This window comes from Marmota monax, unplaced genomic scaffold (assembly GCF_021218885.2).
Source record: "Marmota monax isolate L192 unplaced genomic scaffold, Marmota_monax_Labrador192_F-V1.1 WCK01_AAM20220418_F8-fsc00072, whole genome shotgun sequence".
NCBI classification, from domain to species: domain Eukaryota; kingdom Metazoa; phylum Chordata; class Mammalia; order Rodentia; family Sciuridae; genus Marmota; species Marmota monax.
The window spans coordinates 681,248-706,922 of record NW_026692356.1 but is presented as its reverse complement, the minus strand read 5'-3'; the positions used below and the strand labels follow the sequence as shown (position 1 = coordinate 706,922).

Genomic DNA, 25,675 nt, shown 5'->3' with positions numbered 1-25,675 from the left:
TGTGAAGCATGTTCATGCTCCCCCGCCACCCTCATCCAGGCCAGGAGCCTCAGCCACCATCACAGCTGTGATCACTGTAATCCTAACCTTTGTGGAGAAGCATTAAGTGTTAGGCTCAGTCTAAGAGTCCTGTATTTAATTCTCCCAATAATCCTACCAGGTAGGTTCCTTTATTGACAGAGGACAAAAGCAAAATGTGCTCAAAGTTGCACAACCAGGAAGCAGCACTGACGTCACAGGTCACAGTCACCCCCTACCTGCTGTCCTGCCCTCTGCACAAGAGGCACTCAGCAAGGTGACTCAGTGACTTGATACTGAATGATTCTGAAGAGCTCATCTAATTTATTTCTAAGCTTTTTTTTTTTTTTTTAGATCTAGAGATTTATTCGTTAAATGACAAACTCTCCCTTAAGTGAGTCTGTTAAGAATTAAAAAAAATCTGGAAATGCAGCAGTTCATCCTGCCTAACATCACACACTTTTGATGTTCAAGTGACTGAGGTGAAGCTGTCATTTTTTGTTAAAAAGTTTCTTTCTGTTGGGGGGGGGTCTCTTGGGAGTGGCCATGAGCCAAGTAACTCTAGAGAGTCCTGATGGGAGGTGGGGTTGGCTAGGGTCGGGGGTTGTTCAGGTGAGACACAAAGGATCAAAATGCACAAAACAAAAGAAATTCATTACTTACAGATCCTAGAGAGGTTCGGAAGCAGATGGGAGCTGACAGGAAGCCTGGAAGCGGCAGAGAGCTCCGTAGGCAGATGGGGACAAGCGAAAGAGGGTGAGGGTCCATGTCCTTATCAAGGCCCGTGGGCTTGCTCTGTCTTGGGCTTTCCCGTGGGGGTGTGGACTGGCTGGTTTGAGGAAAATGTAGGAAGGGGGAACTTATTTATATGTTTCTGGAGTTGCCCGTTAGGCTTACCATGGTCAGCTGCTGTGAGTTGAGTTTTAGGTCAGAGAGATGAGGAGCAAATGGGGGGTTAATTACAAACAACCACGTGGGGAGGGAAAGTCTTCACTGGGCCAAAGGTGACAGGGTGCCCCTGGGCTTCCTACAAGGTATCTCAGACTAAAACAGGAAAGTCAAGGCACACAGTTTATGACGGGTGCCTTTTTGGTCGGTGTGGTCATAGGCGGCCTGTGCACACCTGGATTGGGATCTGCACTCCGGCAGTTTCCAGTTTGCTGAGGAGGAAGCAGCAGTCAGGGGAAATCATGGATCTGAGCTAAGCTGTCCCTTACTTGGAGAAGGGCTCTGCCCTGCAGCCTTACCTTGGCTGAAATGAACTGTTACCTGCATGACCTTGCCGAAGTAATGGGAAGTCTGAGGTCAAACTGGAAACGTGAGCCACAGTGTGCTATTTAGCTGCTCACAGAGAATTCTCTTCATAGAGAGAAGCAAATACATTGGCATAGACTCGCTAGTTAATGTGTATGTGTGTGTGTGTATATATATATATTACATAAAATAATTATAGTAGTCAATATACACATATAAATTTAATGTAGTGAGACCAGGGGAAATGACTGAAATGTGGCAACCTTTTATACCTAAATGCTTGCTAAGTGCTAACACATGTGATTACCATTACCGTGATGAGACAAAAGAAAGTGTTTCACGTGAAAGCATCCCAGCTCAGGAACTCTGAGGTTTGGGATCATACAACTGGGTTCTAAAGTGTAAGTAAGACTTCCCAGTTTACACCAAGCCACCAAATTAAGTATTTTGGAGGAGGAAAAGAATGATAAGCAGATTCCTAAGTTTGTTTCTGTAGTCAATTCATAATTTTGGTGTTTTCACCAACTTTCCTATTTTTTAAAAATGAAAACAATAGTGTGGTATTTGCTAGTATATTTCCCTCTAGACTAACGTCATTTTTTTTTTCCAATTGAGAACTCAAAAAATAAATCTCAGTGGTAAAGTCATTTTATTTCTATTTTACTTCTACCGGAAATGTAAGAAAACAGAGAAAGAAGTAAGAGGCTCTCCAGGAAGTGAGGGTGGAAACTCGGCAGGCAACCAGGTTTGCTTTCTCTTAGCCAAACCTTGAGAAGCCACAAAGAAGAGAGTGAGTCGGCAGGTTACATACAAGTTACGACACTTGCATTTAATTTATTAGGAACTCATCATTAGTCACCCCAGAGTTTTCAGAAAAGCAGTGTTGTCTGAGAGGTTGTTGAGTTACATGTTACTTATAATGCCCTCAAAGCCCAAAACACTTAACTTGGTAATAGTTACATTTTGTTCTTAGACTCGGAAGTAGTTATAGTGACAAGGTACAAAAAATAATAAGCATGCAGCCCTTTATTTAGTTTTGCAAAGTCTCTGCTCATAGTTCTGTATATTACATGACTGTGTTATACAAATACATTTATTTACAAAACACTCTAGCTGTGCAAACTCGTTGCTTTTTAAAAATGTATGGATAGCCCCATTTCTGCCCATTCCAATATATCTTCTTAAAGCATGCATAAAAATTAACTTTGGTGTGGGAAAACTACTCTATGTGCTATCACATACAGTATTTTTGTCTATTTATATATTTACAAAAGTTGATCAGTTTACAGAACCGTACAGAAGTGTACATTTTAAAATCCACAATGCAATAGTGTGGGTTACCAGGTCTCAGAAAATGAAGGAAGGGGTTCGAAACTGTAAAGAAAACAACCAGAGAATCTCAACATGTTTAAAAGAAAAACAAAAAGAAAAGAAAAAAAAAGCAAAGAAAACAAGCTTACTTGGGCTAGCAAATTATTATACATACTTTTAATGGCAGTGCAATAGTTTTGATAAACTGCTTTCTACAGAAGCCTCCCTATTGGCTTGCGTAGAAGTTCATTGGCTTAGAGTCTAGCACACTACTTTCAAATGTACAATGCTATAGTATCAAAATGTTTTGGCAAAAAAGATCTTGAAAGGAACCATGAAGTTTTGACAAAAATAGAAATCTGTAATAAAGCTAAATAACACTAAAATAAAAGGAAATATTATAGTATCTGTTTTACAATTTATATAGTCACACTTGTGTATTTCTCTGTTCACTTCTAGTCTCCGTAATGAAAAATATTTTTATACAAAACATACTAAAGTTCTGGAATCATACATGTTTTACATGCTTAATACAGTTTCCCCCATCTCTCACACACCCTGTCCGCTCCCCAAACTCTCTTTTTGGTAGCAACATGCTCACTCCATTTGACAGGTGTCATTCTAGACAGTAAACACTACGTAGTTACAACAGCAACAAAGTAAAAAACAAACAAGCTTTACCGAGATCTATTAATCCAGTATTTAGCACAAACTTGTCATTAAGCCTCAAACAGTACAGCAATATGTTACATTCTCTTGTGAAAACAGTTGTTGCAGACTGCTAAAAATGAAAAACAAAACAAAACAAAATATGTAACTCCGACTTGGGCCTAACAGGATTTGGCCTTTAAGAGGTCTCCTTGGCTGTGGAAGGGGTGGCTTTGCTTGAACTTCCATTCTGTGCCTTGTAGCTGGTGAGGCTGGGAGTATGGATGGTCCTGATGCCCTTGGCACCTTGGCTGAGGGAGGTCGGGGAGGCAGGGGAGGGAGGGGAGGAGGAGGAAGAGGAAGGAGGGACTGCTCGGCCATTTTGAGTCTGCAGTGAGAATGAAAGGTGGTGACCTTTACCTGTGTGAGGGGGGCTCTGAAATTTTAAGGAGCCATTAGAGACAGAAGGGATGAGGGAGGCGGAGTGAGTGGATCGTCCTGTTTGAGGGCTGAGAGGGTTAGAAGTAATCGATGGTTTAGTAGCAGGTGGATTAGGAAGGTTAGAGCTGTCACCACTAGAAGAGGGCAGAGAACTGCTTTTCCCAGAGCTGGGGGAAAGGGCTGGAATCTTAGAAGCAGGTAAGGAGGGGGAAGTAGGCTTACAGTCCCCAACAGCTTTCTTAGCACTTCCATTAGCCTGCAAACAAAGATGGCGGAAGACAGTTTATCAGAAAGCTGGTAACACGATCAGCCCACAGGGCCTGGCAACACAGCCCTTCTGAGACTCATCCAATAAAAGAATAACAAAATAGTTCAAGGCCTGAACTAAGTCTTGTGCTTTTCTAGACCTGGCAGATCCCCACCACCACCACCACCCCCAACCTCCCACCCCAGTCCAACCACATAGCAAAGGATGTCCAGGCAGACGGAAAGGAAGAAAGCATGTCACGTCACTCCAACTACCACTTCCTGTGGGCAAGGTTGGCCGTGCATTGGGATTATTATTGGGTTTGGGTGGGACACTTTGATGGGAGAGTTAATGTACTCCTAGAGATGCAGTCAACACAGATGTTAGTATTGGTGACTTTAAGGGCAGTTCAACAGCAGGTTGGTTTGTCTCTGCTTCCCAACGTGTTCTTGATGAAGCACTACATTCACCAACGGAAATTCAACTGGTCTGGCACCGTGTGTTAACAGTTAAAATTTAGAGTCACAAAGTAAAAGATGTTTTATTGCAAGCATGCAAGAGCGTGGTGAAAAGTTTAACAAAGGTTTTTTTTTTTTTTTTTAGACTTTCTTCATGCCCCCAGATCCAGAATGTCTACTGTAAACCATAGCTTACAAAGAAAACATAGTATTTGGTATAAACTAAGTCAGTGACTTGCTTCAAAATGGAAATCATGTCCATCCAAAATTGGGTTTAAGGTAAAACTACCTGACGATATTGGCGAGGATCCTGCAGTTTGGATTGCTTGCCAGGTTTGTCCAGGCTTCCGGGTCTATTCTTGGAACTCATAGGGACGGGCATCCTGCTTGTCTGTGGGGTCCCACCGGAGCCCTGTGGGAAGGACCAGCGAGAGGGGGAAGAGAAAGAGAAGCACGTGAGTGGATCATCACCAAGGCTGCCCCCACTGTGCGCAGAGAAGGCCAAGGGGAGAAGCCAGAGCCCTACATGCAGGACAGATCTAGGAGACACCAACGTGGGTTAATTGGAAGAATCAAACAGAATCAACTGCTCACTACTGATCAAACGGATTTTAATGTGAGTATCAGAGCAATCATTTCCAGAGCCAATGGCTGACCCAGCATCCGGACGTTTACCCGACACCAATCAGCAACAGAGGTAAAAACAGAATCAATTAGCTGTTAGACACCTAGTTGTTGTTGTTTTGAAGGTGAGAAAGGATGAGAGAAGGGGATCATGGCGAACACACACAAAAAAACCACGAGCCACCTGAAAGGAAGCAATTAAATCACAAGACACCTTTGGCTAATGGTGATTATGGCAGATTTAAGAAAAGCAGCTGGGTCTTTTCATTTTCCACCAGACCAAGATACCTTACGTGAAGCTGAAGATACTGACGTGGGGGGCTCTAGGGCAGGGGGGGCTTCATCCAGAACTAGCAAGTTTCGGGGAGGGGCCTCGTGGGCTGTGTGGGATGAGCTTGCAACAGATTCTCTGTTGGAGGAACACGAGGTCTCAACTAAGGCTTTGGGACTCATTTCACTGATCGTACTTTCAAGCTGTTTGATGGTCTTCTCCAGACTGTCCAATGTTCTGTAGGTATTTTTCCTAATTTCATCAGTTCTTGAAACCTGAACTGTGCTCTCTAAACTGGGCTGCTCCTGTCTCCTGGCCATATTTTTCAGGGTGTCTTCAGGTTGAGACCTGGTGATTTCAAATCGCTTGGCTTCTTTGTGCTGTTTCAAAGTGCCATCCTCTTCCTCTTCCTCGTAGACCACCACCTGCAGGGTCTTCTTGCCTGTCTTGGTTCCCGTGCGGATTGCCTGAGTGAGAGCAGCAAGTTGCTTTTTAGGGAACTTGAATTTAAATTTTTTCTTGGGGCTTTCAAATTGGTCCTCGGCCACGTCCCCTTTGCTTTCAGAATCTGGAGAATCTGCCAGGCTCAACTTGCTTGGCTCCGTTTGGTTCATGGCCTGTCCTGCCGGGGGCTTGGTCTCTGCTGATAGGGAGAGTGGCTTCGATTTCATCTCTGTCTGCTGTCCCACAATCAGACTTCCTGAGGCAACCTGCGTAGGAAACATGTCGGAAGCATCATTCTTGACTACGGAGTCTCCATTTTCCTCTTCTTCCTCCTCCTCTATCTTTTCTTCCGTCATCATTCTCTCCAATTCCTCATCGCATTCCTCAAAGATGGTGGAAAGTCTCTTATATGCAGACCGGATGTCCATGGGTTCATCAAAAATGATGATAACTGGTTTCTTGTCTAGGCACACGACCGGCTCTTCGCCTTCAGTCACCTCTGGGTGGGAGGTCGTCTCTTTCTTGGTATCGATGTTGACTGTCTGCACATCTTGTCCCTTTTGGCTCACTATATCATGGACCTCCCCACTGGACAGCACCTGGACAGCGGTTTTGGTGATCATGAAGGCGATGTTGTCAGTGGCTGAATTTTCTTCAGTGGGAGAACCTGGAATTGAGTCTCCATCATCAGGAGGATTCAGGTTTCCATGCCTCGTCCCTCTGGGTCTTAGAACAACTTGGCTAATATTTGTCATGAGCCCATCTTGATCTTGTGTTCTGATGTCATGACTATTCAATTCTGTTGATCTGGCAGAGGAGGGAACATGACACTTATCTGTATTTTCCGGTCCTCGTTCACCCATCTCCTTTGTCTTTCCGTAATTCAACTTCTGATTCTCAGGGTACTGCAGTCCTGAGTCTTTGGGCCCTTGGATTATTTCATCTTCTAATGAGTTCGTGCCAGAGAAGCTGAAACTGACCTTTGGCATATTTTTCTGGGAATAGTTTCTACTGTCTCTATATAAATTCTTATTGGAAATGGAATTTTCCTTCATTAAGATGTCAGTTTTACATTCTGATGTTCTGGATGCATCAGAAATACTATTCTCCATTCCTCTTTCCCACTGAGGAGGGTCACTAGGTCTTAGAGCCCCTGCAGTAACCTGCAAGCAAGAGTGGAGGAGGAAAACCACACACATTAATCAGCAATGGATCTGCAAGGGAAGGTAATTATCTGCATGGTTATCAGCTGGAACACAGATGTGGCGAACTCACCTTTTGTAATTCCATTTGGGGACCATTGTCATATTCAACATCAGATTTCCGTACATCTTCATGGAAAATTTCCAAATTCTGGTAGAATAGTGTAGGACATGTTACTCCACAAAACCACATCCCCCCCAAAGTGGACTATAACTAAATTGTTTCTTTAATTAACATTTCCAAACATGCTGGTCAAGCACAATTGGTTACACGCCAATCGAGAGCCTATGGCTCTGTTTACCTGGGATTGCTTTGTTCTCCAACTTCCAAAAATGCCCTGTGTTTGCACAAGATGAAAGTCTCAATTAGCAAAATATTTCAAGTATTTAAAATTTTGTGGGGGATCATTTACATGAATAGGGGGACCAATCAATACAACTTCTTTTCAACCTCTGACTGTGATCTTAGTTGAATCTGGAGCCAGAATTGCAGAAAGCACAGCGTATGGAGAAGCAGTGTGTTCAGATTCTAATCCAGATCTTTCTCTTAACTATATGACTTTAGGCAAGATATTTATTCACTTGTCTGCACCTTCGTTTTCTTGCCTAGAAACTGAGGAGTAAGACCAGGAGATTTCAAATGTCCCTTCCAGCTTGATTTCAGTCCTATTTCTGCTTCTGTGAAAATTGTCCTATAAAGACTTCTGCATTGATTAGCTATGGTGCTTTGGAATTGGAAAAACAACAACAACATTATTTTTCCCTGGCCAAATGACAGATTGAAAATGTCTTTGCAGTTTTTACGCAGGTGTCAAGGGGTCAAAATAACCTTCAAATTAATAGCCAAGACAGTCAAATCCAAATTCACAGTGAAAATGCTGCCACAAAATACAGTCATGTATCACTTAACGATGGGGACCCATTGTGACAGATGCATCATTAGGTGATTTTGTTGTTGTGTGATAGAGTGTGCCTATTCAAACCTAGAGGGTACATCATCCACTCAGTGTGGCCTCTTGATGTCATCAAGAGACATGAGGCTGCTACCAGTGGCAATAGGACAGGCTGTCTTACTGTGACATTTTTTAAATAAACAGAAGCACACACTAAAGTAATGATACAAAGTATCAAAGGTACAGGGGTGGGACTGGAAGTGTGGCTCAGGGGTAGAGCACTTTGCTAGCACATGCCAAGCACTGGGTTCGATCCTTAGCACCACATAAAATAAATAAATAAAATAAAGGTATTGTGTTCAACCACAACTAAAAAAAAATTAGAAAAAAAGATACATAAACCAGCAACAGTTGTTTATTATCAAGTATTATGTACTATGCATAATTGTGTGTGCTATGCCTTTACATGTAGGTCTGTTTCCATCACCAGAACCACAAATAGGGCAGTAATGGGCTGTGCAGTGACCTTATGGGTGCAGGGAATGTTGCTAGGGGACAGGGATTTTTCAGGATCATTATTGTGTATAAGGTCCCCTGTGGACCAAAATGTTGTTATGTGGTGCATGACTTTTATCTAAACACAAAACAGATATATTAAGCTAAGACAGTGACAGTGACATCATGATTCAGCTTTACTTCTCTGTATATTACCATGCAACTTTTATTCTCTACATTTTATGGTATAGAGCAAAGGTACATTTCTGAGGGTCTCACTAAGGCTCAGACTAAAGGGCCCAACAGTGAGGCTGCAGGTAATAATGGAGCTTCCTCTAGAAGCACAACCTCACCAGCTTGACTGTATGAGCAGCCTCAGGCCATGCCACCACCTGGACACTAGTGATGCCTTGTGGCTTCCAAAGCACTGCTGCCCCTTCTTGCTGTAGAAGCCCAAACGGAAATGGTAGTTATCACAGGGTGCAACACAATCCCGAAGAAGACTATTTGGTTAAACCAATGACAGGGTAATAAAGCCAATAACCCAGGCTGGGCCAAACTCAACCCAAAGCAGTCCTATGTCCCTATATAAAAATGGAAAGAATGTTCACATACACTCAAGGAATAACACACATGGCAAAGTTAATTACACACAGAAATATCCCCAAGGCACATTTAGCCACCCAACACCTCCTGTTTTAACTTCTGTATGTCCTCATGTTGAAGTCCCCCCCTCAGAAGGGCAGTGCTGCAATTTGAACCATACAGTTTCTCTTATGGGATTTAAAATGTTCAGATTATAAAACAACTAACATGTCAAGTGCATGGCTTTTTTAAAAAAATAAAGTTCTGGCCTAAGGTTCAACTCCAAATATGGAGTTAGCGTATTATGCTAGGACCTGAGTGAGAATTTACTCTCTGAATCAAAGAAGGGATTGGCATGTAATATTAGGAAGACATATGCCAGACTGGGGTGTCTTCCTGCTCCCATTTATTGGGGTATCTGTCCTGATTGTTCAGGGGTCCATGCCACACCCATGTTAAATATTTCCAATGTCACCCTGCAGAACATGTATTTTGATGTTGATTTATTAGCAGAAATAACCAGGTGGAAAGTCATCATGTTAAAGGTGTTGAGGAGGCCTGGGGTCGTGGCTCAGTGGTAGAGTGCTTGCCTAGTTCAATTCTCATCACTGTATATCAAAAAAAAAAAAAAAACCATCAACAACTAAAAACATATTTAAAAAAAGGTTTTGAGGATACATTTCAAGTGAACTATCATTTTCATCATGATCTAGAAAAAGGAATAAATGTATCAAAGCAAGTGTGACACTGGGTCAAAAGTGTCATGTAAATGGAAGCTGATTTTTTTAGTCTTAGAAGGTCAAGACTCTAATATGTTTCTAGGCCCCAAGGGTTAGATTGCTTACATAACTGGAGAACCATACTCAGTATGCAAATGGACAATAAACCAAAATTAGAGACATAGTTACAAGAAAATTGCATAAAAGCAAAGTATTAGGCTAGAGCTTCATGATAATAAGAGGAAAACATTTCATTTATGGGACAGGTGAACAGTCCAGGTAGAGGTTAATAATGACAAAACTGGGAGATAAATTTGAAACTTATGGTTATCATGAAGTAAATCTATATCTGAGTAGAATGATCCAGAAAAAGTACCTGCAATTAAACCCAGTGCTGGACACTCAAGATAGACCTGCTGGTTTTCCAAAAGATCCTTGGTTGTGATAAATGAATGGGATATGGATTTTTAATTATGGAAAACAAGAAATCTCATGCAACATTCTAGCCAAACTGAAAAGTTCAAGTTAATAAATCAATGATTGCCTCTTTCAGAAGGGATCCTTGAGAAGTTCCAAGTTCCCAGTCAGTGTTTTAGACAGAAATGGTTGCATTGTCCCAAATATGCCACGCTAGGTCATGCCAGGGCCACCCATGAGTTAGTTTTAATAAGGTCACATAAGAAAATTCCACATGAGAAAATTTCACATGAAAAAGCAATATATTTCTGATGTGACTCTGAGTTCAAATTAGGAGGAGGGTTTCTTCATGAGAATCTATCAATATTCTTGTGATCTCCCCCTGGTGGAGAGGATTCTCCTTCCCCTGGTAGCAATTTTATATGTCCCTTATGCAGCAGATGTGGTTCACCCAAGGGCTCTATGCTGGCTGTGAGCCAGAGAGGAGCAGATTTCCTGAAGGCTTTGTCAGACCAGCCCTCAGACACTGTGATGTGCCATCTCCCTCACTTAGATATGGACCAAGGATCCCAGTTGGAGAAGTTGTGGTGCTATCTTGCACCTGATTAGTTTGACTTTATTTAAGGGAAACTTTGAGTCCCTGAATTCTGATATATAAGTTCCTGGTGAGAACTGTTAGGACTTGAGTTGGTTAAGCTTTTTATCCTGATATTTAGACAAGAGTCTTCATTAAAATAAGATGGCTTGAAACCCCCAAATCATAAGTGCTCTAGATCCAATTTAAAGTCTCAGCTCCAAAGTCCAGGTTAATATCCTTTCTCTAAAGTATGTATGCATTGACAGCTGCTTTGTTTTTAAGCTTGGACAATCTTTTAGAAGCTACAAATATAGTTCAGTGCTAAAATTATCTCATAAGTGTATCTTAGAAGACCCACTTTAAAAACTGGTAATACTTCACAAAGATTCTGTTGGGCATTCTTGGACATTTGTGTAAATACTCATAGGTTCTATGATTCCATATTTATACATATGTGACTGAGGTATTTTCTGTTATGCAGATCTTCTCTGAGTCTAAGGCTTTCACCTATTTTTAATATAGTTTCTTTCTGTCTTTTTTTTTTTTTTTTTTGGTCCAGAAGACATGTTAAAACTTGGAAAACTTCTATATATTTGGTTGCTATTTTTTCTCCTTTCTAGAGTTGTTCTAGAAAATCTAATAGTCTTCAGTTTGGAAAGATATTGCCTAGCTTTTGCATATACTATTATATGCTGGGCATAGACACATGATGTTTACTCTGGAAACCTGAGCCAGGTATCTCTGATCTCAACCTAAACCTGTGTCTCTATTAGTTAAAAAAAAAAAAAAAAGGCAGAGAGAAGGAGACAGAGGGCAAGAAGGTCAAGTGCAAGAGAGCCGTGTTAGTGTCAGAGCAAGGAAGAAAGGGCTGTTTGACCATGTGGCAAATGCATAATTGCCACGTTGTTACCTTCTTCTCCTTGGGTGGCACTGTGGCGCCTGGCCTAGTGTCTTTAGCGTGACTGTCAACCCGGGACTGCTCAGCATGACTGTTTGAATTTACTTCCATAAAGGAACACTTCTGGAATGCCTAAGGAATTAAAATAGTGAGGTTAACAGGGGTCCAAGTATACCAGGCAGAGAAGAAGGAAACAGGCAGGAATCCAGAAGCTCAGGAATCCCAGCACTGGGGTCCTGCCTGCAGTCGCAGCAGGGAAGCAGCACCCTGAAATCCTGCTCTCCACGGGCCCTCAAGTCAGCAGAACAGTTGGCTTAGGGGTGAACGTCTGGGACATCCTCACCAAGATAAAATGGGCAGAGCCCTTAAGAGGAACACCCTGGGGCTGGGAGTGTATCTTATGACTGAGCACATACTTGACAGGCATGAGACCCTGGATTCAAACCCCAGGACCAAAAAGAAAAAAAAAGGAGAGGAACACCCTTTCTTTTGTATGGGTGAACCTGATTTGCACTTCGTAGGGTTTCTTGCTCTGACCTTTGCAAGATATTGAATGTAAGTGAATTAAAACAAAAAGATCTTTTCCTTTATTCCTTTTTTTTTAAAAAAAAAAAAACAATTTTATTGTATTATAGGAAGAAGCTCACAGGACATTTTAAACCTTAAAAGTAATTTTTACTAATCCATTCTCTGAAATAGTTAACAGGTCCTACCCTGCTCTGAGGCTCATTTACAATGAAGTGACCCTCCTCAGCACCCACACATGCATTTCCACATGGCCAGGGAGCTGCCTGAGCCCTGGAGATCTGCCTCTGAAAACTAACCATTGCCACCCTGGGAGCCAGAGGCTGGCTATGTGGACACTGACTCAGGGAGGCCAGTTCCCTGGCAAAGAAATAAAGTAATGACTGTGACTAGAGGGCTGAGAAGGAAGTGGACATCCCCAGAGATTCCTGACACTTTGACCATGACAGCAAGAGAGTTGAGGACTCAGGAACCCAAGTTCATGAATTTTCAACCAGTTAGTTTTGGGGAAAAGGACCATCACCAAGGCTTCTTCCAGAGAACAAATAAATCAAAATATCTGGGCCTTTTCCAATCCCCCAAATAATTCTAAAGTACAGTGAGGATTGAAAATCACTTATGTAGGGTTGGGGGTGTAGTTCAGTGCTAGAGTACTTGTCTAACATGCATGAAGCCCTGGGTTTGACCCCTAGCCCTGTCAAAAACAAACAAACAAAAACCTCCACAAACAAACAAATAAACCCCTTATATAAATGCATCATCTCAAATAATTGTCTAGTATTTTCTTTATGTCAAATACAGCCGTTTGGAAATAAGTTGGCAGGCAGAAAGGAGAACTGGTGTCTTCTCTATACTAACATTCCAGAACTGGTCCTAAAGTCCAAATATAGCTGATGGTGAGAGCCTCCTCTGCACTTTCTCCCATGGCTCTGCTTGTCTCTCTCTTCTTGCCCCCCTGCTTTCCCTGCTACCTCACAGAAAGCCAGTCCTGGCTCGCCTGAGAATCCCTGGCTTAAATGCCTGCCCATAGCCTTGCTTACTGAATCTACTCGCCATCTCTGTTGGGCTGGATTTCAGAGCCTATGTTTTCTTCTGATGCCTGGTGATGCTCTTAGAGGGGGCTGCAGAGTCTCCTCATCCTGCCCAGGATCTAATTCTAGAGAAAGAGGCAAAGAAACCATCAAGGCCCTTGGCCACTGGCCTAGAAGGTTGGTTCTTTGTCCCAGCAGGAGAGCCAACAGGGCTTGGCTGAGTTAGGGTCACAGCACGTCATTAATCACAGTTAAATGACTATCCACCATGGGGCCAGAGGCCAGATACTCCATGTAATGAAAAGTGGTCATCAAAGAGGGCATCAAAGATTAAGATTCAGTGGAGGGAGGCATTCCCAAGTGGCAGGTTGGAAGTGACTACAATAAATGTATGACTTCTCTTAAATGGCTTAAACCTGGATTATTCACAAATCTACAAGTTATTCACTTTACAAATCTATATGCTCCAATCATTCTAAAACCCTGAAAACAGTCTTATTTGGTGAAGGGATGTCCCAGGCCAGTCTGAGTTTTACTAAGGCTCAAAAGGGTTTACGCACATGACAGAACAATTGAGAATCCGATTTTCCCTATAAAATCCAGCAGCTCAATTCCGGCAGTTATTACCATGGAAACTAGTAGTGAAAACGACATGATTTGAAAGACTCCCTACTCCAAACGAAGAAGGAGAATCCATGGGCCTGCACAGCCCCACTGGTGCAGGGGGGGGAAATGACATGTTCTGGAGCCCCAAGAGGTGTGACTATCTGATAGATGGAAATATCCTATAATACTCAGGAGTCCAACAAAATTCAGAGTTTAGTCTGGGAATTGTGTATGTGTCTCCAATTAGACAAGTTTTTAGAACACACTCTTAGGGAAGATTCTTATCTATGAATAGAATGTGAGATATCAGTTTTGGGTATAGTTCCTGTATCCCATCCTTAATCCTATGAGTGAAAAAGTAATAAGCATGTAAAGCTAATAAAATATCATTTCTCAAACAGGCCAAAGCAAAAGCAGAGCACATTTTTTTCAGCTCTTCAGAATATCTGACAAGATGATATTCACGTAGAACAGGAAACTGGTATGAACTACAGGTGGTCATTCGTTGGCATGACTCAAAACTGGTCACTCTAAAGGTTAGAACCAAAGAACAGGATCCACCTAAAGTGTGCTTCAGTCAGTCCTTATCAAGGCAAGACAATGGCTGGTGTTACTAATCACCATCTTAATTGCTTTTGGGATGAAGCAAAGACTATTAAGACAGAAGGAAAAGAAAGAAAATCCTATGGCCAGTGCTAGGGAGGAGTACAAATGATTTTTCTTTTTTTTTTTGGTTTGGGCATACATTTATTTTCTAAGATCCTAAAACCCAAGTAACAAAAGCAAAAATATACTAATGAGATTTTAGTAAAGAGCTTTCTCACAACAAAGGAAACAATTAATAGGGTAAGATAAAATTTTATGGATTGGTAGAAAACATTTGCAAGTTATGTATCAAATGTGGGGCTGATATGCAAAATATATAATAAGCAACTGAAATGATTCAATTATAATAAAATAAATAACCCTATTAAAATGGGAAAATTACTTGAATAGTCATTTCTCCATAGAAGATAATTACATAGCAAACAGATTCTTGACAAAGATGCTCAACATCACTTGTGAGATTCCTCACATGTCTTACAGGCACCCCAAGAGCCTGGTATGATGCCATCTTGGAAAAGTGGAGGCCAAGGCTAGAGGATGAAGCTTATGCGTCCTAGCTCCAGGGGCCCTTCCCCAGCCTTCTCTAGCTAACAAATCTATGAAAGCCGTGTCTAGAGAGTCTTGGATGAGATGGTAGAGAGTCAATGGCAGTCACTTCACTCACATACCTGGAGTTCTGCCATTATTTTGTCTCCTTCTTCTTCTTCTTCCTCCTCATCTTTCAAGGAGGATGCAGTGACTGGTGGAGGGGATGGGGCCCAGGCTGAAGCAGGCTCTTCTGCTGGACATTTTGTGGCTCTTGTCTGTGGGCTTGAACCAACATCTTCACCACTGGCCTGTGGGAAATTCAAACCACAGATAATGGCTTAACACCTCTTAGGTACCAGCAAAAAAATGACAGATTCACAGGATCCCTCGTCATCTGATCCCTTGGCTTCCTGGATCTTCACACTTAGCTGAAAGGCTAGTTTGGGTTTTCGTTTTGACAAGTCGTCATTTTGGTAAATGGATTGAAGAATTGTAATAAAATCAAAACTCAGCATCCAGGCCTTTTAAGAAAGGCCGTCTCCCATCCTCCATTTCCTTGGAAATTGTATTTTACATTTAATGTGACAAAACTTGCCAAGCTAAGCGGGAGCTATAGCTCACTTAACATCTTTCTGTATAAACCCCTCACCTGTGTCAGCTAAGCCGATACCTTTGTAAGATACCTTCCTTTCACTCCCCCTTCTTCCCCTATTTTCAATCTTCCTGTTTGGGAAGTAGTTTATGACTTATTTTTTGTTTTGGTAACGGGGATTGAACTCAGAGGTGCTCAACCACTCACGGAGCAACATCCCCAGCCCTTTTTGTAATTTATTTACAGACAGGGTCTCGCTGAGCTGCTTAGGGCCTGGAGAAGTTGTTGAGGTTGGCTCTGAACTGGTGATCCTTCTGCCTTGGCCTCCAAAGTCACTGGGATTACAGGTATGTGCCACCAGGCCTGTGACAGCTTGTGATTCACGCTTAAATCAATGTAGTGAAAAGTCAGGTCAGGATAAAACCTGTGATGTGAGTCTAGTCTAGTCACATCAGCTGGGTTTTCCCACCTGTGGCACTCCTTGGGCATTTAGTTTAGTTGAGGTTCTATTTCTCTTCTCCACATCACTGCTTTTATGTTTGAACACAGAGCATCTTGTCTAAGGGTATCATTGTGCCCCAAAACCAGTTTACTAGGAATCAACCCGTCAGACCTTGGTAGTGGTGATCTCCTTCCTGCCAGTGTAGACCACATCACCAGATCTCGTGGTAGTGAGCCCCGATCCGGGCAGGTAACTTCTCCGAGGAGGTGGAGGAGGGGGAGGAGGTGACTTTCCCCCCAGCTTGTCCAAGTCTGGTTCTGAATTTGGTGAGTCTTCTGGAAAACAATGTGCCGTTGTGATTTTTTTTTTTCAAGATAATGTTCAAAAAGTCCAGTGTATTGCTATAAGTTTAAAGAATACTGACTTAAAAATTTTGTCTTTCCCATATAGCAATGATTAAGCATATAGATCCCAAAGATCAACTGGATTGAAATCTCAGAAAGACCCTGCACAAATGACCTAACTTCTCTGTGTCTCAGTTTTCTCATCTATTGAATGGGTATTCATTATCAAATTAATTTTTAATGACACAAAAAAGCTGATTGTCACTTGGAAAAACGAGGAACTAAAGGTAATTCCAAAATGCCTCATGTGTCCTCCAACATCTTCAGTCCCTCAGTGAAAAGACAGATATATCAAGAGGGGTGTGTGGGGAATGTTAGAGTAGGATCTAGCTGAGGGAGGGCCAGAGAGGAGATCAGACAAGTGGGGACAAAGGACAAAGCCAGAGAGAAAGTGAATTATTTTTTAAAAATTAAGGTCATGGTTACGTGGTTGAAAAAGATTCTTTCTGCTAAAAAAAAAAATAAAGGAGGCAGTAAGTATAGAAATCAGTATTATAAATCAACATTAATTTCTGGTCACACATTTCTAGAGGCCTGCACATTAGTGGATTATTTCTGAGAAGGAATCAGAGTATTAAAAACAACAACAGTAATAAAAAATATAACAGTAAATAATAGAACATTTTAACTAAGTAAAAATATTCTTGGGAGTTACTTAAAACATTTATGCAAAACCCTTTTCAATCTGAGAGAATAAAAAGGGAAAATGAGGCACGTTAATAAAATTGATGTTATATTTTTATTGTATAAATGCAAGAAGGAAAAATTATGAGAACTATATAAAACATCAAAGAACGGTAAGGCAAAATGAATGATGGGGCAGAGCAGACGTCCACAAGATAAATACGTAATGAGTGGGTCATTTTAGCTATCAGAAATTCTTCCTGGGGACTTGGAGAGACAAGCCATCTTTGTGAGAGAAGTGTCCCTCCCAGGGTCCTACCCTCTCGGAGCAGTTGTTGCCTGGCTGTCCAGGGGCCCCAGACAGGCCTCATCCAGATGGCATGTGGGATGGGGTGGGGCAGGGGCACTGAGGCCTCTGAGCAGAGGCTGTTGGGCGGGGGGAGTTTCAGTGAGTGGAGCCTTGGAGAATGAAATGCGGTAGGGAATATTCCATGAATTTTCAATCCAATCCACTTAATGTTCCTTGAGAAGCAAGTCCAGATGGTGATTCCTTTTCAAATTAATTTTAATGGTTGGACGAAGTATGGTTGAATGTGACATGGCAGAGACTTTAGGCTGCAAGTAAAATAACATCTCTGTACATAATTTTAAGATCCGAGTAAAGGATGTGCCTTGTAATTAGTGAAAGATTCTATAGTTTGAGTTTTTAAAGTTATATTCATGCATCACTTAAAAATAGGGAGACACGCTGAGAAATGTGTTCTTAGGCGATTCTGTCAGTATGTGAACATCACAGGATGTACCTACACAAACCATGATGGCTACAACATCACTCAGTGATACAATCTTACAGGACCACCATGGTATATGAGGTCCACTGTGGGCCACACGTTATGTGTGCACAACTGTATTTTATGTTAGTATTGACACATTGATGCTTCAGCTTCCATGATTGAGTTGGTTAAATATACATTCTAATAATTTTCTCAAAGGTAGAATTTCACCTGATGATTGACATAATATTCCCTGGGGAACTCATGAAAGCCACCATTTTCTTTCTGGTGGGGGTGGTGGTGGACAAAAAGCTCTTCTTTTAAATGCAGGCCTCAGACTCTCCCAGCTTCTGCTCTAAGTGTCATATGTTCAGAGGAAATAGAGAAGCAGGAAAATTACCTTTTTCTTTATTGGACACTGTCTGGCATCCTAACACCCAACATGGCTTCCTGCCACAGTGAGAGGTAAAAAGTCGTAGCAAGGATCTAAGGAACACCTGGGGATTCACTTTATATGATTCTGGAGAAGTGAGACCTTGGTCCTGTTTTGTCCAGCACAAGCTCACGGGAGTGACATCCCTCTGAGCTGAAGACACCCCACACTGGCACCTCTGGCTGGGATCAGCCTCACCTGAGAGTTCCAGCTTGTCCACTGGGGCATCTCCCTTTGGTAATGGGGCCGAGGCTGGTGGCATCTCCAGGTTTGGAATTGACTTCATGATGTTGGCCTGAGCTTCTTCTAGGAGCTTCTCAAACTCTTTCCCATTATAATGGTCCAGATTTTGCCTTTTCTCTTCCCATTTCCTTTCAGCTTTCTAAAGGGAAATGGCAAAGGAAGACAGTTTAAAAACCAGAGGGGAAAGCTAATGTAGTCTGGAGATTTCACATTGAAGTTGGGCATGCAACTCAGTTAAAATGTCGACAAGATAATGTCCTGGTTTTCCTTGGAGGGACAACTGCACACATCAGATGAGTCCTGGCCACCTGACCCTTCTGCTGTCTGCCACATCATCTAGAACTACATGGCTTGACATTTCAGCCCAGGTGACAGTCATCCACAGAGAAGCAAGCTCAGAAACCCAAACCCACTTCTTAAACGATCACTGAGCCCTTATGACTTACTTCTACCAATACAGAATAAAAAGGGACACAGATAAAGCTGTCAAAGGTACGTTTTTCATTATTAAGTTTTTGCTTTTTAAAGTAAGTTTTCATTGTAGAGGAGATGAGCAAACAAATAAAAACCACAACACTAAGAACAAAATAATCCTGTTCTGTCCTGATTATACACTGTGTGTGTGTGTGTGTGTGTGTGTGTGTGTATATATATATATATATATATATATATATATATATATATATATGTATTGAAATGTCACATAGTATTTCGTTAATATGTACACTTTTCATGTTTTGTGTCAGTTTATAAAAGATAAAATTGATTTTAAAAATCCTTAGTTCCACTTCTAAGAACTAAGAACTGCTATGTGACCCTTTCTTGGTCACGTTTTTTTTTTTTTAAGTGGGGGGATATTTTTTTGGATGACTTCTGGCTTCAGTAAGTTCCATAACAGAGGTACATTAAAAATATTTTTAAATCCCTATATTTTTAAAGGACATTTCTCCTGTGATATTACAGATGGTTCATTAATCATTCTAGAAAGGCAGAGTGGAAATTAGCCCCAGAACTGGTGGAACCTCAGAATACAAGATTTGGAAAAGATCACTGAATCAACACACTTTATGTAGGAGTTTGGGGTCCAGTAAGATGAAGAATTTGCTCAATATAATCAGTACTCTCATTTATTTTTTCTTCTTAGCATTTACTAACAGATGGCATATACGTGTTCTCAGTCTCCCTACAAGTAGGTAAGGTTCTTAAGGACACAGACCTTATCTTTCTGTTCACTGCCTATCCCAGATCCTAGTAGGGCTCAGCATCTCTACTGAATGAATAAGGTTCATTCCACTTGTTGGGGGCTAAACTGACAGAAAGACCCAGGTCTCCCTTTTTGTGGATCAGGGCATTTTTAGGAGATGATTTATTCTCTTCTCAAAACAAAATATACAAATCACAATGATTATTATGCTAAGTTCTTAAATATCCATATTCTTTTAGAAATTTTTTTGGTGGGGGAAGGGTACCAGGGATTGAACCCAGGGGCACTTAACCAACTAAGTCACATCCCCAGTCCTTTTTTTTTTTTTTTATGTTTTGAGACAGGGTCTCCATAAGTTGCTTAGAGCTGAGGCTGGCTTTGAACATGTGATCCTCCTGCTTCAGCCTCCTGAACTTCTGGGATTAGAGGTGTATGCCACCCCACCTAGCAATATCCATATTCTTAATGGATATTTGTGAAATAAAAGTGTCATCAGACTGACACCCTTTAAGTATTGAGATAAAGTGATGAGATGTCTTAAGAGGCAGATTATAAATTCTCAGGAGGAAAGGGCATATTCCCCAGCTTCTCTATCAGGCATTAAGGACAGAATCAAAGCCCAGAAAATCCTATAAGAAGCAATATTGATTAATTAATTTTTGCAATTCTGGGGATTGAACCTAGAGGTACTCAACTACTAAGCTACATCCCTAGGGCTTTTTATTTTTTATTTTGAGACAGGATCTCATTAAGTTGCCAAGGCTGTCCTTGAACTTGCAATCCTCTTGCCTCAGCCTCTCAAGTACCTGGGATTACAGGTGTGTGTCACTGCACCTGGCAATAAGAAATTTTTAAATATTGCTGACTTGGATTAGGGGCACAGCTTTTAATTCTGGAACACAGAGAAGCTACACGGATAATGCTGTCAAAGGTATATTTTTCACTACTAAATTTCTGGTCATGACTGTGGCCACATTGGTTTTAAGAGGTCATCTCAACATACCCACCCTGAGTTAGTCCCTGATGACTTGCAAGAAAGGCAGGAAGGATTAGGACTGGGTTGCTGGGGACAGAGCACTGAGCTACAGGATACAAAGGAAAGGATATGAGGTAAGAGGAAAAAGAGCTATGGGAGCAAAATACAGGGTTTAAAAAAGAATATTTAAAAACAGTGTGTTTTTCTACATGTTGGGTTTTTCTTTAATTTTTTTGAGGTGTTTGGGATGGAACCCAGGTCCTCACATATGCTAAGCAAGTGCTCAACCACTGAAATACACTTCCAGCCCTCACTTGATCTTTTTTTTTATATATGTATTTTTTAGTTGTAGATGGACACAATACCACTATTTTATTTGTTTATTTTTATGTGAGACCCAGTGCCTCACACATGCTAGGTAAGCATTCTACCACTGAGCCACGATCCCAGCCCCCTCACTTAAGATCACTTTCTCTTTCTATTTTGACTGCCTTTGCTTTTCATTCTTAGAGTACTATAATTTGCCATTCAGCTTCCTTAATTCTAGACCTACTACCACAATCCATCCTCTATAGTGTCTCCAGATTAATTTCTTAAAGGTGCTATTTTTAAAAAAATCACGGGTCAGATCTGTAGTATTATTTCTCTGACACCTTCAAAATAAACTCCACACATTTCTCAAACTGGTTTCATCTATTTCCCCATCTTTATGTCCTTGGTTCCAGTTAAACAGGCTTACTATGAACTCAGCCTCTGCTCCAGCATCCCTCCATCCCAAAGTGCCACAACCCCCTCCTCTGCTTATCATGAATCCTCTGTCTTTCAGGATCAGTAGTAACTCTCCGCAGGCTGCCTTTAGCACAGGGGAAACTCAAGCCAGCACCCACTGGCTCAGGAAACTGATGGTCACCTCTGTCCCTAATTTCCTGCTCAGTGATGTTATACAGTAGCTTGATTTTGCCACGGTGGGAGAATGTACACCACGGAAATTGGCAAATGCCACAAATCAGAGCTTTCTTCCAGAGAGCTGGTTGTTAAATATTTACCAGCACACCACTGACTTATATTCCAGCTAAAGGTTAGGTGCCATCTTTCTCAAATCTTATGACCTTTCCCTTAACTTGGCTATGGAATCCTATCCCCAATTGAAGAAAAAAAAAATCTATCTTTGGTAAAAATATATCTTTGATCCACAAATGAATTCATACACACACACTCTCTCTATAATTAGAATGTAATTCATTCAGAGAAAGGACCTGTTAATGGGGTGATGAGAAATGGAAACAAGACTCTACCTCAATGGACACTGCCCTGTTCTTGGCACTCACACTGTGGATTTCCTCAATGAACAAGCTCTGCATGGTGGAACCATTCGTGGGTGTCTGAGGGGACTGTGGGGCTGGAGCTGACTGCAGTGCAGAGGTTACTTCCTGTGTGACTGCAGGAGGGTTGGCTGTGTGGGTACCAGTCCCGACAGGCAAGTTCTGGGCAGGGTTCAGCAGGGCCAGGGAGTGCTGGGAGGGCTGGATGACCACAGGAGAGCTCTGCGCGTGGTGAACGGTCATGCCGGACAAAGGCACCACTTCCGACTTCACATCGCCAGGGACTCCCGTGCCATGGAAGGGCTGGCTGGGGCCATGGGCTGCTTCCTCCTGGTTCTTCAAGACTTCGGCGGCTGTGGCCTTTTCCATAGCAACATACTGTGCGGCTTGGGCTGCATCGGTGCCCTTCAGGAGCCCATCGGTGACATGTCTAGGAGAAACCATGCACAGTAGAATTATCTGCTAAAATAGGTCACTTCCATCTTGTCACTGTGGTGTACTCGAAGGCCATGCATCCCAGAGTTGGGTGAGATCAAAACATGCAAGACTCAGAGTAGCTGCTGGGGGGTGAGGGTTTCCATAGCAACTCCCTAAAGCTCCTGATGGCTCCTAGTTATCTAGGGCTGCTTCTCCAGGACTTTCCCAGGAGATGATCTCATTTGCTTTTTCACTAGCACTGTTGTGCTCAGACTGATGCCAGCCTGTCACTGTTCGGATGGTGGTGACATGACACGAACAACAGGATTCTAACAACACTCTGACTCCACCACCTGATCCTGGCCTGTGCAGACCTTTCTGAAGCCTCCAGCTACCCTCCGTCCATTGGCAGACATGTCAAAAGGTAACCTGCCTTCTAATTCCTTCTGTTGTTCTCTGACATCCCCACCTGGACCCAGCCAAATCTTTCTGCAAGGTCATGGATGACTCTAGTGCAATATTGTGCTTGGTCCTCATCCTCCTCTGCTTTGGGGAGTCATTCATTGCTGTGTCCATCTGTACCCAGGCTTCAGAGGAAAAGGCAGGACCTTTGCTGACAGATGCGCCTATGTTTGAGTGTCAGTTCTACCATGTTCTAGTTATATAACACTGGGATCATCACCTTTTTGAGCCTCAGAAACTTTCCTGTAAAATGTAAGGATGGTGACAATGACAATGGTCGCAATGCTTTCCTTGGGGATTGTTAGAACTAATGTTGTGAAGTTACGATATAAGATGATGTCACGCCTGTAACTTGACCCCTAACTTAAGAGTCCTACAATCCCTTCTTATTAAAGTACTCTCTTCTCTCTTTTCTGATTTGAAAAGAAAAAGAAAAAGACACTGTATTTTGTGACTCTCCTCTGTTACTTACTACTTTCTTTACTTTTGACTTTACCAACCCCAGGCTTTTAACTCCCCAGGGATTTCCCAAGATTTATTCTCTCCTATCTCTACCAATTTACTTGGCTACTATTTCCATTTTCAGTAACCATCTCCATGAAGGTGACTTTAACTTAGATCCTCCCTTTGTCTCTTCCTCCCTCTCCTCTGCTGTCCCCCTCCTTTCTCCCTCTCTTGCTCTGAACCAGGCCACGATCCCCTCCAACTCTGTCTCTGGAACTTACCCACTCTTCTGGGTGCCTGGTAGGAATCTCTTCCAACATCTCAAATTCCACTTATGCCAAACCACTTGGGCATTTTTCCAAGCTCCTAAGTATGCTCTGAACTGTGACCATTTGTCGCCCGCCTCACCTTCTCTGCCATGGTGTAGGGTCATCTGCATGTCCTTAGGAACATGCACATTCCCACCTTCATCCTTCGGTCTTCCACCATGCGGAGTATCATGTTATGCACAAACATGCTAGTACAAAATTAACTATAAATAGGCTTGTGATGGGCACCCTGATAGAAGCTAAAATTTATTTTATTTTGAGTTGTTTGACTTGTTTTACGTACCATTCTCACCACTGAGTATTTATAAGTAAAAATGTCATGTAATGTTCAAAACCCATAATCCTGTCTTCTATCACTCTGTGCTGGCTCTCAACACATCCTTTAACTGCTTTTCAGGGATGGAAAGGGAAGGGAGGGGAGAATGAGCAGTGTTACCTGGCAGTTCATGCTCTATTTTTGCTTAATAAGGTTGCTTTGTTTTTCTTTTTTTTTTTTTTTGTGGCCTTGTGGATGAGTTACCACATTTGGGTTAAAGCTTCATAAAGAATTAGTTTAACAGATTTTTATCCTATTGGAAGAAAAAGTTCCTTTGGAGATTTAAAATGTGTGACATTTATGAAAAAATTTAACACACATGCAATGTCTTCCTGTATACAGTCAGATGTGGACTTCACAGGAGGGAGCATTTTTTATTTTAATCTGGATTCCTTTAGCATCCTGGTGCTTACACACTTGCTATAGAGGGTTATCTCAAAAGGGGCTTTTCCGAGGTTATTCTTTGCTAGAAAAATTTAATCTGCTCCTCACGCTTAATAATTTGCCTTAGTTAACTGTGAACTTCAGATACTTTTCTTCTAAATCTGATCAAATAATTATAGTCAGTGATTAAAATCCCTACAAGAAAGTTTCCTACATGTTACTTCTGTCTGGGACCTACTCTCAAATCTGGTCCAGAAGGGGAACTTTTTGATCTTATTAAAAAAAACCCTAACACTTCAGGGACTGCCACTGTAGGGCTGTGGCTTATTTTTGGTTGTTGTTTAGTATCTATTCCTCATGGGAGAGAGTAATTTTTATAAGGATAGGGTCCCACTTGTCTTGTTTATTACTGTCTCTATATACCCAGCACCAAGGCTGGGCACAGAGAATGTTACTGAACTTTACTGCATCCCTGGCTGTAAGGTAAGAACTGACAGCTACTCTGGAGTCAAAAGATCTGTTCACAACCCAGCCCCACCTCTCGCTAGCAGTGAATGTCCCCAAGCCTCAGATTCTACCTATAAATAATGAAATAACAGTGCCTGGAGTGGATGAGGTAATACGCATCAAGGGTTCTGTCCTGCATCTGATACATAGAAAGTGCAATGTTGGATACATAGAAAGCGCTGGGAGGTCCAAGTTATCCTTATTATTAGGTTGAGAAGAGAGAGATCCAATTGTAACTCAAAGACAGAGCATACAGGATGTTATTTACCAGGGTGCTTCCGAATCCTTCATGCTTATATGTCGGCATCTCCCCACCCCATGCTGGGGATTGAACTCAGGGCCGTGCACAGGCTAGGCTAGGGCTCTGCTGCTCAGTTGCACTCCTAGGCCTGTAAACACTCTTTGAGTGGGTTATGGAGTTCTGAATTTTTCTTTACAATGAAAGTCATGGGTCATTCAGTGATTTCTTTAATCTTTCCCTATAGTAACCCTTCCTGATGAGCAGGTTCACCCTGGGTAGGGGACTGGCTCATGCCACTTTAGGAGTCTTAGTTCTCTTTTCTAGATGGCACCAACACACTCTCAGATACTCCTTCAGTAGGAAATTTAAGAGAGACTTATTTATTACTACTCACTTTCTCCAAACCAAAGTCTTCTATGCCTCTGGAATGAAGGAGGCTAATAGACTACTTTGATTTAGTCTTCAACTTCAAAGTGTTACTAACAAAACAAAACCAAGCCAAAGAAGAAAACCAACTTTCAAATGATTTTTTTAAAGAAATGTTGACTCATTTTATTATTTTATTTTCTTGTGGTGCTGGGGATGGAACCCAGGACCTCATACATGCCATAAACGCGCTCTACCACTAAGCTGCACCCCAAGCCCATGTCTATTCATTTTAAGTCATAGAATGGGTCCAATGCTGCAAGTCTATGCTGAAGAATTAGAACCTTGAGGTATATTGCAATGAAAGCCCTGGGGTGGAAGGAGTCATGGTTTCCAGA

The 25,675-nt window shown here is 41.9% G+C and overlaps 1 protein-coding gene across 23 annotated transcripts in view; it reads right to left on the bottom strand.

The window, feature by feature from the left end:
* Window positions 1–2,075: 2,075 nt before the first annotated feature.
* Kiaa1217 (KIAA1217 ortholog) overlaps window positions 2,076–25,675 on the bottom strand; it is a 417,045-nt gene continuing 393,445 nt past the window's right edge. For 13 of the 23 annotated variants that reach the window (XM_058578583.1, XM_058578585.1, XM_058578593.1 and 10 more), the window contains 10 exons: window positions 21,785–22,241; window positions 18,265–18,448; window positions 16,004–16,167; window positions 14,939–15,106; window positions 11,515–11,634; window positions 7,221–7,256; window positions 6,992–7,069; window positions 5,290–6,879; window positions 4,667–4,789; window positions 2,076–3,928 (listed from right to left, as the gene is read on the bottom strand). In XM_058578583.1, coding sequence (XP_058434566.1) covers window positions 3,431–3,928; window positions 4,667–4,789; window positions 5,290–6,879; window positions 6,992–7,069; window positions 7,221–7,256; window positions 11,515–11,634; window positions 14,939–15,106; window positions 16,004–16,167; window positions 18,265–18,448; window positions 21,785–22,241 — 3,418 coding nt within the window. In that variant the 3' untranslated portion in view covers window positions 2,076–3,430. The remainder of the gene's footprint in view (window positions 3,929–4,666; window positions 4,790–5,289; window positions 6,880–6,991; window positions 7,070–7,220; window positions 7,257–11,514; window positions 11,635–14,938; window positions 15,107–16,003; window positions 16,168–18,264; window positions 18,449–21,784; window positions 22,242–25,675) is intronic. The other 10 variants (XM_058578584.1, XM_058578587.1, XM_058578586.1 and 7 more) reach the window with 4 other exon arrangements.